This window comes from Scatophagus argus, chromosome 22, assembly GCF_020382885.2.
Source record: "Scatophagus argus isolate fScaArg1 chromosome 22, fScaArg1.pri, whole genome shotgun sequence".
NCBI lineage: Eukaryota > Metazoa > Chordata > Actinopteri > Scatophagidae > Scatophagus > Scatophagus argus.
In genome coordinates, this window is record NC_058514.1 from 16112645 (window position 1) to 16126259 (window position 13615).

General features: G+C 43.0%; 1 protein-coding gene across 2 annotated transcripts in view; it reads left to right on the forward strand.

Moving 5' to 3' along the window:
- The first annotated feature begins 10677 nt into the window (after positions 1-10677).
- Positions 10678-13615, forward strand: part of tmtc1 (transmembrane O-mannosyltransferase targeting cadherins 1) — a 97786-nt gene continuing 94848 nt past the window's right edge. For both annotated transcript variants that reach the window (XM_046378611.1, XM_046378612.1), the window contains exon 1: positions 10678-11183. In XM_046378611.1, coding sequence (XP_046234567.1) covers positions 10888-11183 — 296 coding nt within the window. In that variant the 5' untranslated portion in view covers positions 10678-10887. The remainder of the gene's footprint in view (positions 11184-13615) is intronic.

Sequence of the window (13615 nt, forward strand, 5' to 3'; positions counted from 1 at the left end):
TGTATCCATTTCAGTCCCTACAGGTTCTACTTTAAATTCAGTCATTTTAACCAATTAACAAAATGATTTGGGAGCAAAGTCAAAATCAGTGACTTGTCATGTTAAAAGATGACCTGACATAATACATGCAAAGAGAAGAGAAGAGATAGCTAAAGGACCCCCCCCCCCCCACAAGTGAGAAAGACAAAATCGTCAGTTGGGAGATTGTGTGGAGAGGCAGATACAGACAGAAGCAAAAGTCCCAAGAGAACACAGGAGAAGAAGCATGGCAAGCCTTCACTGTGACAGCTGAAGCTATGTGTTGTACTGCTTCTGCTCTGTGGGGGGGCTCCGCGAGGCAGAAAACCTTCTCAGCTGAGAGATGTGTGTCTGTCAGAGGCAGCGACCCACATATATGGATGGATGGATGGCTCGGGGCGCACAGGTGGAAAAGAGGGCTGACTGTTTTTTATTCTTTCAGTGAATTAACATACCCGCTCTTCCTCAAGTAACGCGACATGTTTTGACAGCACTGCCGAATTCTTTATCGTCCTCAAAACATGGCACAGGAAAAGCATTCCGTGCTGTGCTCCACAAGCTTCTTGGATTTTGCCTCTAATGCACATGAATGCAACTCTTCTCTTGTGTGTGTGTGTGTGTGTGTGTGTGTGTGTGTGTGTGTGTGTGTGTGTGTGCATGCAATTGGATCTTGGCAGCAGTCATCGCTGACTTTGATCAGATTAAGGCTAGTGGAATGCTTTTGAATGGAACTAAAACATATATATATAACAGTTGCATTCTACAGCCAGACCCTTTAGTCTAAATTTGACTTGATATTGTGGGTTTTTGATCTTTATACGCAATTTGCAAACGCACCGAGCACAGCTCATGATTTATCATCTGGGAATTAAAGATGGGTTATGCATGTTGGGCCACTGTGGGGCAAAAGATCAAAACACAACATCTGACACACCTTGTTAATATATGTGTCATCAAAAACTAATCTGTTGCTTTCATTTGGGATCTGTTGACTGAGGTCCATCATTCATTCTTATATTAGCTCTGTTCTAGACTCCACCAACAAATTATCTGGCTCCTAAACTGCAAAATTCTCTTCTATGTTCACCAGTGACTGGCTAACTTTGTCTATCTGACATTTGGCGCTGAGCAAGGAGTTGATGATAAATTAGGTTTACCCCAATAGCAAAACCTTTGATATTAATCATGGATATTTTATTGATTGTTAACATAAAAGTATTGATAAGTGCAGCTTTAAAGATTTCATGTGTTTCAGACAGCACACCTGTTTCTCAAGACTCATAGATAAATGAATTGTGAGCAGCTCATGTATTCTCATTTCACTCAAAAGTCCATAAATATGCTGTATAACATATAATCTGTCACTACCTTGAAGACACATAATGTCTTTGTAAAAGCAGTGATGGTTAGACTCTATGGGCTTTGCATAGAGTAGCTTTTATCATGAAGCCACCAAACCACATACAGTATTTTTCTATTTGACTTTGCCTGTACTTCAGGAAAGGTACAGTGATACTGCTGCATATCAACAGCCTGAGACTTGTAGCACCCGCATAAATTAGCATGCATCATATACAGTGTATGTAATGTAAATAAGGCACTTCTTCAGCTGAATCTAATCAGTGATCAAAGCAGTGCTCATTTCCATGCTGTATGGCAGCTTCATGAATCAGATTTGCAAGCTGACACATCTGTCTCACTTAAGTCTGCACTCATTTCTCTGCTAACTGAGGAGACGAATGCTCGGGTGGCCATTACACAATGCCTCTTGGGCCCTAACTTTATTGACCGTCTTCACCTCACAGCGACTGCATTTATTATTTTACAAAATAGTCATCTCCTCCGCAGACTGTTTCATGTAGTGCTTAATTACATTAGCCTTGTTAATCACTCTGCATATTAAATGTCAGCCTTCCTCGTCCAGCCGCTTTGACCGCCTGTCCCCTGTGCTGTGTCCCTGAGGGGCTCGTCAAGTGCAGACGTCCCAGTGCTCTTCACAGCTGAGTGACACTCTAATCTCTCTCTTCTCTAATGGCCTATTGTACCTATAGCATTATGGGTAATATTTAACAGACCTCCTATGCTTTGGATGGCAGGCCATAACAATGAGTGCAATTGCCGTTTAGTGGGAATCAGCCAGCCAGCTGTAATAATCAAATGAAATACCACAGTGGAGCACGCCTTCTTGTTCACTTGCTTCAAGCTTAATGGCTATAGTAGTTAAAAGTCATTTATGCAGTAACTTAAATCCAAAATGAATTATATCATTGTTTGACATACTATTGATGATGATGCCTGGGGGCTGGATAGAACAGTGATAAAAAAGACATTTATGACTGTATGACGCCTAAAAACATAAAAATAGAAAATTCAATAAAAGACAGCTTCTGGTAACGAGTCTAACAACTGCAATTCAGTTGCTGAAGTGTCAGTGTGTAAAAGTGCAAATATAGAAGTGGCGTCAGTCCAAGAAGAAGGACTGCAATTTTTTAAAATAATGTTCTATGTTAAGCATGGGGCCGGCACAGTGGTTAGCACTGTTGCCTCATAGCAAGAGGGCTCTGGGTTCAAGTCCTGGTCTGGGCCCTTCTGTGCAGAGTTTGCATGTTCTCCCTGTGTTTGCATGAGTTATCCGTCAGGGTCGCGGGGGAGCTGGAGCCTATCCCAGCTGACTACGGGCGAGAGGCGGGGTTCACCCTGGACTGGTCGCCAGTCAATCGCAGGGTTGACTCACAAAGACAGACAACCATTGTGGATTGTGGGAGGAAGTCGGCATACCATTAGAAAACCCATGCAGGCACAGGGAGAACATGAACACTCTGCACAGAGGCACCCAGACTGGGATTCAAACCTGGAACCCTCTTGCTGTGAGGCAACAGTACTAACCAAGAAGGGCACACTGTGACCATATTTCACATTTGGTCATATACTGAATTGGTGACACTAATGAAACCCACCATGAAACCGTACTGACTGTATAGATCTTCTGTGCTGCAGGGTTGAAGATGTGGGTCAAGCATAGACATTTCAGAATTTGTAGCTTCTTTGCACAATCATCCATATTTGAAGCCACCACAAGCTCAATGGTTTTTTTGTGGTGCTGAGCTTCAGGTTATTGTCGTTGTACCATGTAATGAAGCTCTGTATCATTTGCAACATGTATTACAGAAGTCTGAGCAGGCACCAATTGAAGCTGCAATGTGATTAGACCACAGAGGCGTACAATCACGATTGGTTACCTTTGCTGGTTGCATTGGTTAAGTCAAGCATAGAGGCAGCATTAGCAGTTATGTCCGTGTTTTTATTGCAGTTGCTTTGTATAATTAACAGCCAGCAGCAGTGCTAATACAGTGGATTGTGAGCTGTAGTTTACCCACTAAACAAACCAACTTCTTCCATTATATTTTTACGCTTTGTGTGAGTGGAGGGGCAGCCCACCCATTGAACCTGGCCTGTTCTCTCTGCATATAGTCCAGATATATAGCTGCAGCACCCAAAGAGTTTGCAGCTCACAATCTGCTGCAAAGCACATAGACAAAAGTATTGGGACCCCTAAGCATTTCACCAACAGGGACTTTAATGACATTGTGTTGAAAGTATATCGACAGCTTTGCAGCTATAACAGCGTCCACTCTTCTGGGAAGGCTTTCCACAAGATTTTGGACGCTTTCTGTTTGAATTTTTGCCCATTCATGCAGTAGAGCATTTTTGAGGTCAGGCACTGATGTTGGATGAAAAGGCTTGGCTCACAGTCTTTGTTCCAGAAAAGCTGTTTCATGGGGTTGAGGTCTGTATAGGTCAGTCAATTCTTCCCCACCAAACTCATCCAGCCATGTCTTTATGGACCTTGCTTTGTGCATTGGGGCACAGTCATGCTGGAATAGATGGTCTAGGCCAACCCCTGAAAAACAACCCTATACAGAGGTGTGTCTGGATACTTTTGTCTTATAGTGTTAAGCTTGTTTTACAATCTAATCACGTGGAACACACAGTAACAACCAGACTACAGCCTCTATGCTTGACTCATACTGTTATCTCATAGTCGAGTAGGGTGAATCAGTCAATCAGGAGTAGAATAGGTCAAGTTTTTTCAAGAAAAGCAGTGGGACCCATAATAACGTATTTCCTGTGAGGACATGGTCGCACGCGTGCAAATGCAGGGTGTGACCATCGCCTACAAGGTGAAATTCAAGTCAGGGTTCAATACAAGTTGAACTTGACTATACATTAATGCCAGGATATTCAGTACTGCTTCAGATTGCCTTAAGTAGTGTAGTAGTCACCAGTGACAGAAGCCTCACTAGTAATAGCTATTTATTCGATAGTTTCACTTGATGTTTTTTTTTTAAATACTCTGAGTATCTTATTTTATAATTAGGCATTTGTTAACTATTGTATCATCTTTCAGGGAACAAGCCGTTTGGGAGAATGTTCTTTCAGTTTCTGGCAGCCTCTGTTTAGCTGCTTTAGCAAACGGCACACGGGACCTCGAACGCACAAAAACCCCTCTCTACAAATGAAAAAATCAGCTCTGGCACGATGCTCGTATTTCAAACAGCTGATGGTGAATAGTTTCTCCTGGCAGTTCTCCTTGTAGCTCAGCAGGAAGCCGTGAGAGCACAGAAGAGCGATGGAGAGGGAGAGAACAGGTGTTTGATTTTCCTCCCTCCTGGGTCTCTGATGAGTCATACCGGGTGTTGAATAGCTGATGTGGTGATTACAGGGGTTTTGTGCAGAGACGAGAGCTTGATAAGGACATGCAGCCTTGCGGGGCTACCTGGCTACAGGTGTTTCTCTCTGTCAGCTGAACGGAAATGCGAGGCCGACCAACCCCCGTGAGAAAGCAGTGCAGAACAGGCACAGTGAATGTGTCACCCTAATGATGATGCTGATGAGAAAAGCTGCATAAAGTCCATCAGGCCAGATGGGGAAAGTGTGAGGGGATGAAAGGAGAGGAGATGGGTGTTGAAGGCTGCTGGTCTACCCTTTCCCTTTTCCTTTCTTCCCCTCTCTCTTTTGCTCTTTCATCAAAGCATTCTGTCTGACTGCCCCTGGAGAAAATGCCTTCCTTGCTCCTTCCTCTCGTAAACCGAAACAACATAAACATAAACAACATAGCTCCATTACCTCTAACGTCCATAATCAGATCAGACTGAGCTATAGGATAGTCATCTGTAGGTCTAATGAGTAACCCCCTCATTACAACCATAAGGAACCTATGGCAATGTCCATCTATCCATTCATTTTCTATCCCACCTATCTGTCAAAGTTGGGGGGTGGGGGGAGCTGGAGCCTATCCCAGCTGACTACGGGCGAGAGGCGGGGTTTGCCCTGGACTGGTCGCCAGTCATTTGCAGGGCTGACTCACAAAGACAGACAACCATTGTGGATTGTGGGAGGAAGTCGGCATACCATTAGAAAACCCATGCAGGCACATTTAGAACATGAACACTCTGCACAGAGGCAGATCCCAGACCGGGATTCAAACCTGGAACCCTCTTGCTGTGAGGCAACAGTGCTAACCACTGCATCACGGTGCTTCCCCCTATGGTATTAGATTGGAGCCCATATTCTTCTAGATCAAGCACTCAAAATGCTACTGCATGTGCATGAGATACAATTAGTTTTCACGCTTTGATTAAATAATTCCCAGGCGAGCCTTGTTTATCACAGTGTTAGATAATTGGAAACATGAACTGTAAAGTGCCAGTGGAAAAGCCCTATATGAGTTTGAGTCAAGTTATATTATGTGTAGCTCTCGTGTCTGTGCAGTAGCCATGTTGCCTCGTGAATCAAAGGTCCTTGCTTTGATTTGATTGGCTAGGGCATGGCCTTTCTGTGCCGGCATTTGCATCTTCTTCTGTTAAGATCAGCAGAATGAGGACCCCAAAGCTTGGGAATTGGAATAATTTAACCAGAATTTATTTATAATCGCAGAGACTTGTCTTGAATATACAGAAAGTCCAGAGTCTGGGAAGGTGTCAGGCCAGTGAGGCAGGTGAAGAGCAATGTGGTCAATCAGAGCAGAAGAAGGTGAAGGAGATGAGAGTTCAGAAAACACAAAGAAGACTTGTTCGGAGAAAATCCAGAGAAGAGGTGATCTTGAAGAGGCGCATAGGAGACAGAGCCAGGCGAGGCAAGCTGAGGCAAGGCAGTGAACCTGTGGCACAAGGATCGCGTTAGAATTAGTTTAAGCAACAAAACGAGACAACTGAAAGAGAAACAGAAACATTCTGGCAGAGTCTGAATGAATGAGCTGGTGCTTGTGTTCGGGAGGTTTGGGGTGGAGTTGATTGCAGGAATCAGGTTTAACTGTGTTGGTGAGTTGAGAAAAGCAGGTCAGCCCCACCCAGCTCTGCTCTGACACACAAACACAGAGACACACACGCATACAGGGAGGAACAAAGATACTGGGGAGAGAGGGGAAAACACACAAAAAAACTAATTACACAATCCCAGCATCTTCCCATACATGTGTGGGTTTCCTGTGGGCTTCCCCCACCATCCAGCACGCATTGGCCAAGGACCCTGGGTGCCTAACAATGGCTGCAACCTGCTCCACAGGGATGGGTTAAATGCAGAGAACAAGTTTCAATTTGTTGTACTGAGTGATTGCATGTGACAAAGAAATATTTGTCTTCTAATTCTAATTCTATGACATACCATATGTGGATGCACATTGACAGTTTCAGAATTAATGTTTTCCATTACACAACACTGATAAAGCTGGTCTATTGTGCTGGCTTTCCGTATATAAACATTGTGTGCACAAATTAATCAAAACATCAAAACAACATCTCATGCAGACACAATTGCATTTCAGATATTCAGTGTAATCAAATGTGCCCTCAGTATATATGTATATATATATATATATATATTCCATCTCTATATCATCTCCAGGGCTTTATACAAGCAGCAAAGTAAGCAAATGAAAACTTAATTGTCCACAGCAATTTCATTAATGATACCTACAATGGATGCATATGACAGCAGTTCATTTTAATGACCTTTGGAAGGTAAACCGTGCCTATTCGGTACTTAGTTGCTACCATGATGATGAATGAATTCAGTCTTTGGTTGTCTTCTTACAGCACTGAAATATCTTTGGTTAAAAAAAAAATTGCAACATGGTATTGGGAACTTTGTCTATATGTCACTTCTTCAGTTGGTTAACACACCAAACACACAGATTTCAGAGGTATTACAGGAACAAAAACCTGGGTAATAAACCTGAGTTTATATGTCAGTTATTTGAAAGCTTCCACACAGACACACACAGCTCTTATCCTCCATTATGGAAAGTGTTCAGTTGAACAGCACATTAGGCCAGCCATCTTGTCTCTTGGTTGTGTTTACACAGCATCCAGCAGTAGATGATTTCCCTGTAACCATCCCAGTTCCCTCTAATAACCCCTCCCACCCTGCAACACGCTATTAGTAAGTTCTCCAAATGTGTGCATGTTAGACAAAAAAAGAAAGACGGATGAGAAACAGATGTGTACACATATTGCCACCGTGTGTGTGTGTGTGTGTGTGTGTGTGGACACACATTACTCATGATATTGGGAATAAAACTGTCACAATGTGGGGAATCGCCTTCATTATGGGGACAAAATATAAGTTAACATAATGTAAATCATTCAATTTTAAGGTGAAGAATTGCTTTTAGAATAAGTTTAAACACATCTGTGTGTGTGTGTGTGTGTGTGTGTGTGTGTATGTGTGTAAGTAACAGAGCGGTGGCTTGTACCAGCAGCAGTCATGGATAGCAGGCAGTCTGTCAGCCTGTATCGCTCCATTGCCCCTCATGTCGTCCACTTGCTGACCCGGCTGCTATGACCAGTCACTCTCAGCTTCACACATGCACTGCTGCTACTGTGACGAGTAACATGTCAACAGAGAGAATTTCCTGCGATAATGCCTGTGTCCTTGGTCAGTCTTTCCGGGATAAACATGTATTCTAACAAATGATTTTCATCATCAGTGAAAAGTAGAGTAGGGGGAGTAGATGTACCAACCATGGCCCCATGTTACCTGCAATCTTCCACAAAAATGCCATAATTTCTGTCATACTTACAACTCGATCCATTATCCATCAGTTGTCTTGTTGCATTTTCAAATTCTGCCGACAAAGACTCGAGTTGCTGAAAAATGTGAAGATGTGAGTGGCAGGTCAGATGTTTGGAACAATGCTAAAGCTAAAATAAACGTGTTGAAAAGCGCTGAAACTCAACCTTAAAATAAACGTGTTGTGAAAGCAAAACAATAAGTTAATAAAAAAGGACAAAATGTTGTTTAAGGCCGCAGAGTTGGTGATAATTCTCTCTCCAAGTAAAAGCGTCTTTTGTCAGATGGATGTCTTTGTCCCTGAAATGTTACTGCTGTACAGCTGTACCAGTCTTTATTTTCCTGAAATGTCACTTGGTATTGAGGTGGGAAATTATCAGGTCAGATTTCTTTATATATCGATCTCCGCTCCCATTCGTGCATGACTCTATGCAGAAAATGTGCCCGGACATTGCAGGGATAGACTGCATGTGTGAAAGGGGATATAGTCACATAGGTAGAGGCACCGTGCCTGTAATCGAGAGCCGTGTAAACATGCACCAGAATGCAGCGCTGACTGGCCTTACTTTCATCTCTGAGTCCGCTGTAGGGAAGAAGGTCAGCGTGTTGCCGGTGAGAGCAGCTGCTGCACTGTGCTTGTAGTGGCTCAGACTGAAATGAGCTCCGTGTCGGAGCAGGAGGCCGAGTACACAGTGACCAGCTGGCCACCACGCAACAGGAATCGCAATCAGTTGGTCAGGCCGTGAGGGGACGCACCAGATGTTCAGCATGTTGTTGACTGACTCTCGGCTGTCTGCCCTAAGGCTCTCCCTCTCTCACACACTCTTTCGCTGCATCTCCCTCTCAAACCTTTTTGTTTTTTTGCTATGTGACCTTAAAACAATCACAATTCCTCAGACAACAGAGAGAGAGAGAGATATTCTCCACACAATGAGGTAAACACACATTAGAGGGAGTAAGGTTAAGCCCCATTTATGAGTTCAGTGGGTTATACCTGAATGAAATACACAGCCCAACAATGTGAAGCTTATAGCATCAGAGGTGTTAAATAAAAAAAATGCTTAATCGACATTACACTACACTAACTCTACAAATGTCTTATGACTTATTGTAGTAACTACTTGCAATAGGACAGGTGGATGCTACAGCGTCATGTTGTGTCTTTGCTTCCCTTCAAACATTCGATATTTAAAATTCTGCATCCCCCTCCTTCCCTCTCTCACCTAGTTTCCTCACATTTTTCTCTCCGTGTTATACTCTGCCACAGCTTCCTGATGCTTGATCTTCACCGTGCAGGGAGACGTCCCGATGGAAGGCTGTTTCGCATTCATCTGCTGAGGGGTGGAAGTTTGTCTTGTGCTCGCGCAAAACATCTGAGATGCTGAGATGTGAGTGTGACATTACAACTAGTTTGGTGCTAATGATGGTCCGTTATGTTGCTTGCACAAGTGCGCTGTGGAAACTTGAAGCCCTCAGGTCTTTCAACACTGAGAAGTGACTTTTGAGTGAAGCAGCAGACACCTTGTCTCCAGCAGTTAAACTGCTTAAATAGGCCTGTTTAAATATGTTACATATATACATATACATTGGAAGGATTGGAGATATCTAACAAATATCTATTTTGATGTGTCTCAAAACATACCTTGGGAGAACCAGACGATAGTGAATATACAGCTTTAAAGTAATGAACTTGAAGTCATATATGACCCTGCTTGTGTAGCCTACATGTGCGTCCAGTGTAAGAGCATCTCTTTGCTCTGCGGTCACCGTCACCGCCCCCTCCTCGTTAGCTCGTTAGTTTGTAATGACTCTGTGTGCGGAGAGAAAGGTCAGTATTATGCCATCGCAATCATGAGCTCATGTAGCTTGCACTGAGCAGTATTGACTTTCAGCAGCTGATGTTTCTGACGGCCCAGAGAGCGAGAGAGAGGGGGCGTCCTTCTGCGCATGCGTTCGCAGGCGGATTCTTGGAGCTGTTGTCGCGTTCTGGTACTCCACATAAGCTCGTACATTCAAGAGTTATGGCTAAGGGCTCAACCATGCCTTTGGTCCAGTATGGATAAAAAATAAAATACTAATTGTAACTCATTATTCCCCCATAAAGTCCAAAGGGCTTGTCATGGAATAATAATAACTTTTCCAGGTCATATTTCATTCTACTAAAATTTGTGCCAGTCATAAGTGGAAGTTTCAGCATAACACACATAGCACAGCATAACTGGAGCTATTCAGGGTTAATTTCCTGCTTTAGTAGAATCTTTGTGGGGCTTTTATATTTACTGAGTAAGAATTTTTATGTCAGTATGCCATTTCTACTACGTAACACTTTCTTTCTGCTGGCACACACACACAGAGATGTTTTCAAGGTCAGTAGCGAACTAGAATGCACATTAAGTATGTATTGTAAGAAAGTAAGAAAATGTAAGAAAATAATATGATACGTTACTTAAATAATACATATCCAATAAGTTAATCATCCATTAAATAGCCAATAAAACAAATTATTTTTAAAATAATATCCTTAATACAATTCAGTGCGTAAATATATACGATTTTCTATTTTCGTAGAAACGAAGAAAAAACAGATAGTAGAACATAAGCCACGGGTGCTCACTTGTAAGTCCGAGTGTTGTGAGTCCGACATTTCCGACTGCGCATGAAAGCAGCATAACACAAGCACACTGTCCCCGCAGTCCACAGCACACACAGCCGCTACCTGCCAGGCGGAATGGACGTACCCTCCAGTTTCACCAGCTTCATCCCCAGCCCAGCGGAGCTGCGAGAAAAGCCAGGACCGACATGACAGCGCCGGGACGGGAGAAGAAAGCCCGCCAGCAGCCGCGGGTGACCGTCCGGCCAGAGGCGGTGTGGGCTGCGGGTCGTTACGCCGTGCTGGCCGCCCTGTGCGTCCTGTGCTACAGCAACTCTCTCCACGGGGAGTTGGTGCACGACGATGTGTGGGCTATCATCAACAACCCGGACGTCCGACCGGGTTCCAGCCTCAGAAACATCTTCACCAACGACTTCTGGGGAAAGAGGATGGCAGACAATACGAGCCACAAGTCCTACAGACCGCTGTGCATCCTCACCTTCAAGTAAGTTCTTCCCGCTTTCCCAACTCCACTGTTTTCACCTCACCCGGCGCTCCGAAAACTAATACTTAATGGCAGTTTAACCTCAGTTGTTGTCTATGTTAGCCCGAGGTGACAGTTCAGTTGCTAACTATCGCATGAAAGCTGTATGAACGTGCAATTAAGGCTGACGTCATGCAGCTGTCCCCTTACGGAAAGAAGCCAATGCAGCCTCATACTTAACTTTAGAACAACACCAGCCAAGTGTTACACAGAATAACACCTTAAAGAGTGTTACAGTAGTTTAAGAAGAAACAGAAATACCACCCCGTGTGCTTTGGTTGCTATAAACTACAGACGCGTGTAATAGGAGTATCATAATTCAAGTGTCTTTTCCTGTTATAAATATTTATACGAAGGGAGAGCGGGGAATGCATCTCGGCTGTCCTGCTACGCGTATAACTCATCCCAGCACATTTCAGTCGTCATTCCCACAACACTGCTGATGTGTGACTTAAGGTTTAAAAGTGTTAAAGTAATTAAGATGACATTGAGCCTAAGATACACGCGGAGAAAAGGCTTGTTTGGAACTTGTTGCGCAGCTTTTGTAGGACTCTCACTTCCACGGCAGTGGAGTTGGACGTGTGTACTGTGTCTTAGGATGTCAGGGGGTGATGTTAAAGTTCTGGACCCGGAGGTTGGCGATCGGAAAACACGATATGTTTTGCAGTGTGCAGTGCTCCAGGAGGGCGGGTCTCCTTGCGCGCAGTTTGGCGCTGGATGGAACCAGGCGAGCATCCAGAACAGGGTGGGATTGTGTTATGAATGATATTATGTTGCATTGATTGCAGGAGGAAAAACAAGGACAGCCCACACAGTGTTCCCAAATGACGGGAAACGAGCCAAATGAGCCATACCGATGCAAAAGTGGATTGAAACAGAATCAAATTATGGTGGCTCCAAGATTGTCAGATTTTAATTGCTGCCTATAATTCTGTTGAGGTTGCAGCATTAGAGTGTAATGCTGTATGCACAAGTCTGAGATTTAAATTGTAGAATATAATAAAGGCTGCTCACTCTCCTCCTAACTGACCTTCATCTTTGTTGGGAAAAAATATAAATAAAATTAAGGGTAAAACAGTGACAGAGAACATGAGTTGGTGTCCCAAGTTGTGGTCCTGTCTAAGACATACAATGGTAAACAGTGAGCAGATCCAACCATTACTTTTTAGTGCACTGAGTACTGAAAAGTATGCAGTACTGAATGCTGACAATAACTGTGTGGGCAGATTTGGACTATATATTTACTCATTATTAGATCAGATAGCTCTTGATTTTTACAAAAATTCTAAACTACCTTCAACACTTCTGTGCTATTATTTGTGTGCAACTCGCGACTTACTGGCTGACAGATATGCTGATACTGATGCTAGTCATGATCTAATTTGGGCAAAGTTCTAATGTGAAGGCTTATGTTTAGACAATATTTAAGATTTGTTAAATGAAAAATGTGTGGTGGAGAACCATGCTTTTATTTTTCGTTGTAAGGTATTGATTAAAGCAATTGTCCTGATGCAGCACTGAAAATGATTTATTGTATCAGAAATGATGAGGCTGAGGATGAGGCTACTCTGAGCGGGGCTGGGTAGATATCCTCTGTTATTGGTTTTCAGCAGAACCACATCCTGGTACTTAAGTATGGTCACAAACTGCACACGTAGAGCTGAAAATAATAAGCCAGCGGGCTATTATTTGAAAACTCCTGTCATGTCACGCTTAATGATAACATCCAGCTCAAAGTAAAAAAAAAAAACAAACAAACAAAAAAAACAAAACAAAACACATCATTTGTATCATAGCTTACAGATGGCATGGCCCACACTGGTCTCTGGATATGCAAAAGAGGTCACAGAAGAATAATTTCAACGAAAACCATGAAAAATACTCATTCATTTCCCTTAAATGTTTTGAAGGAGCATGCACGTAACTCTTGAATACAAATATGCAAATGTTGTCTCTGATTCATTGTGATTCGTTTTCAGTAGAATACCGTCCTGCTGGGACCACATTCCCCGAGCATCATAACCTGCTGATGTCAGATGCATGATTCATTATGGAGCGCTAGTACGCCAACTGTTATAATGACTTGAATATGGTAATAAGAATATGTACTAACCGGCAATTAATTACTTTCAGTTGGTTTTTAGTAAGTTTTGTCTGTCCTGCCCACACAGGTTGGTCAGAGCTTAGGCTTCATACTGATATGGTGACCAGGTACATAGCTTGTTATTCTACAGTTAATGCAATTTTTATCAGCAGTTAATTATCAGGAACAGTTCAAAGTCAAGAGGTAAACTGTCATGAGAGTGGCATCAATTTCCAACTCTCTGCAAGAAGGCATAAACATAGTTCTCAAAAAGTGGAGCTATTCATATAATATCAGTAAATCTCCATCC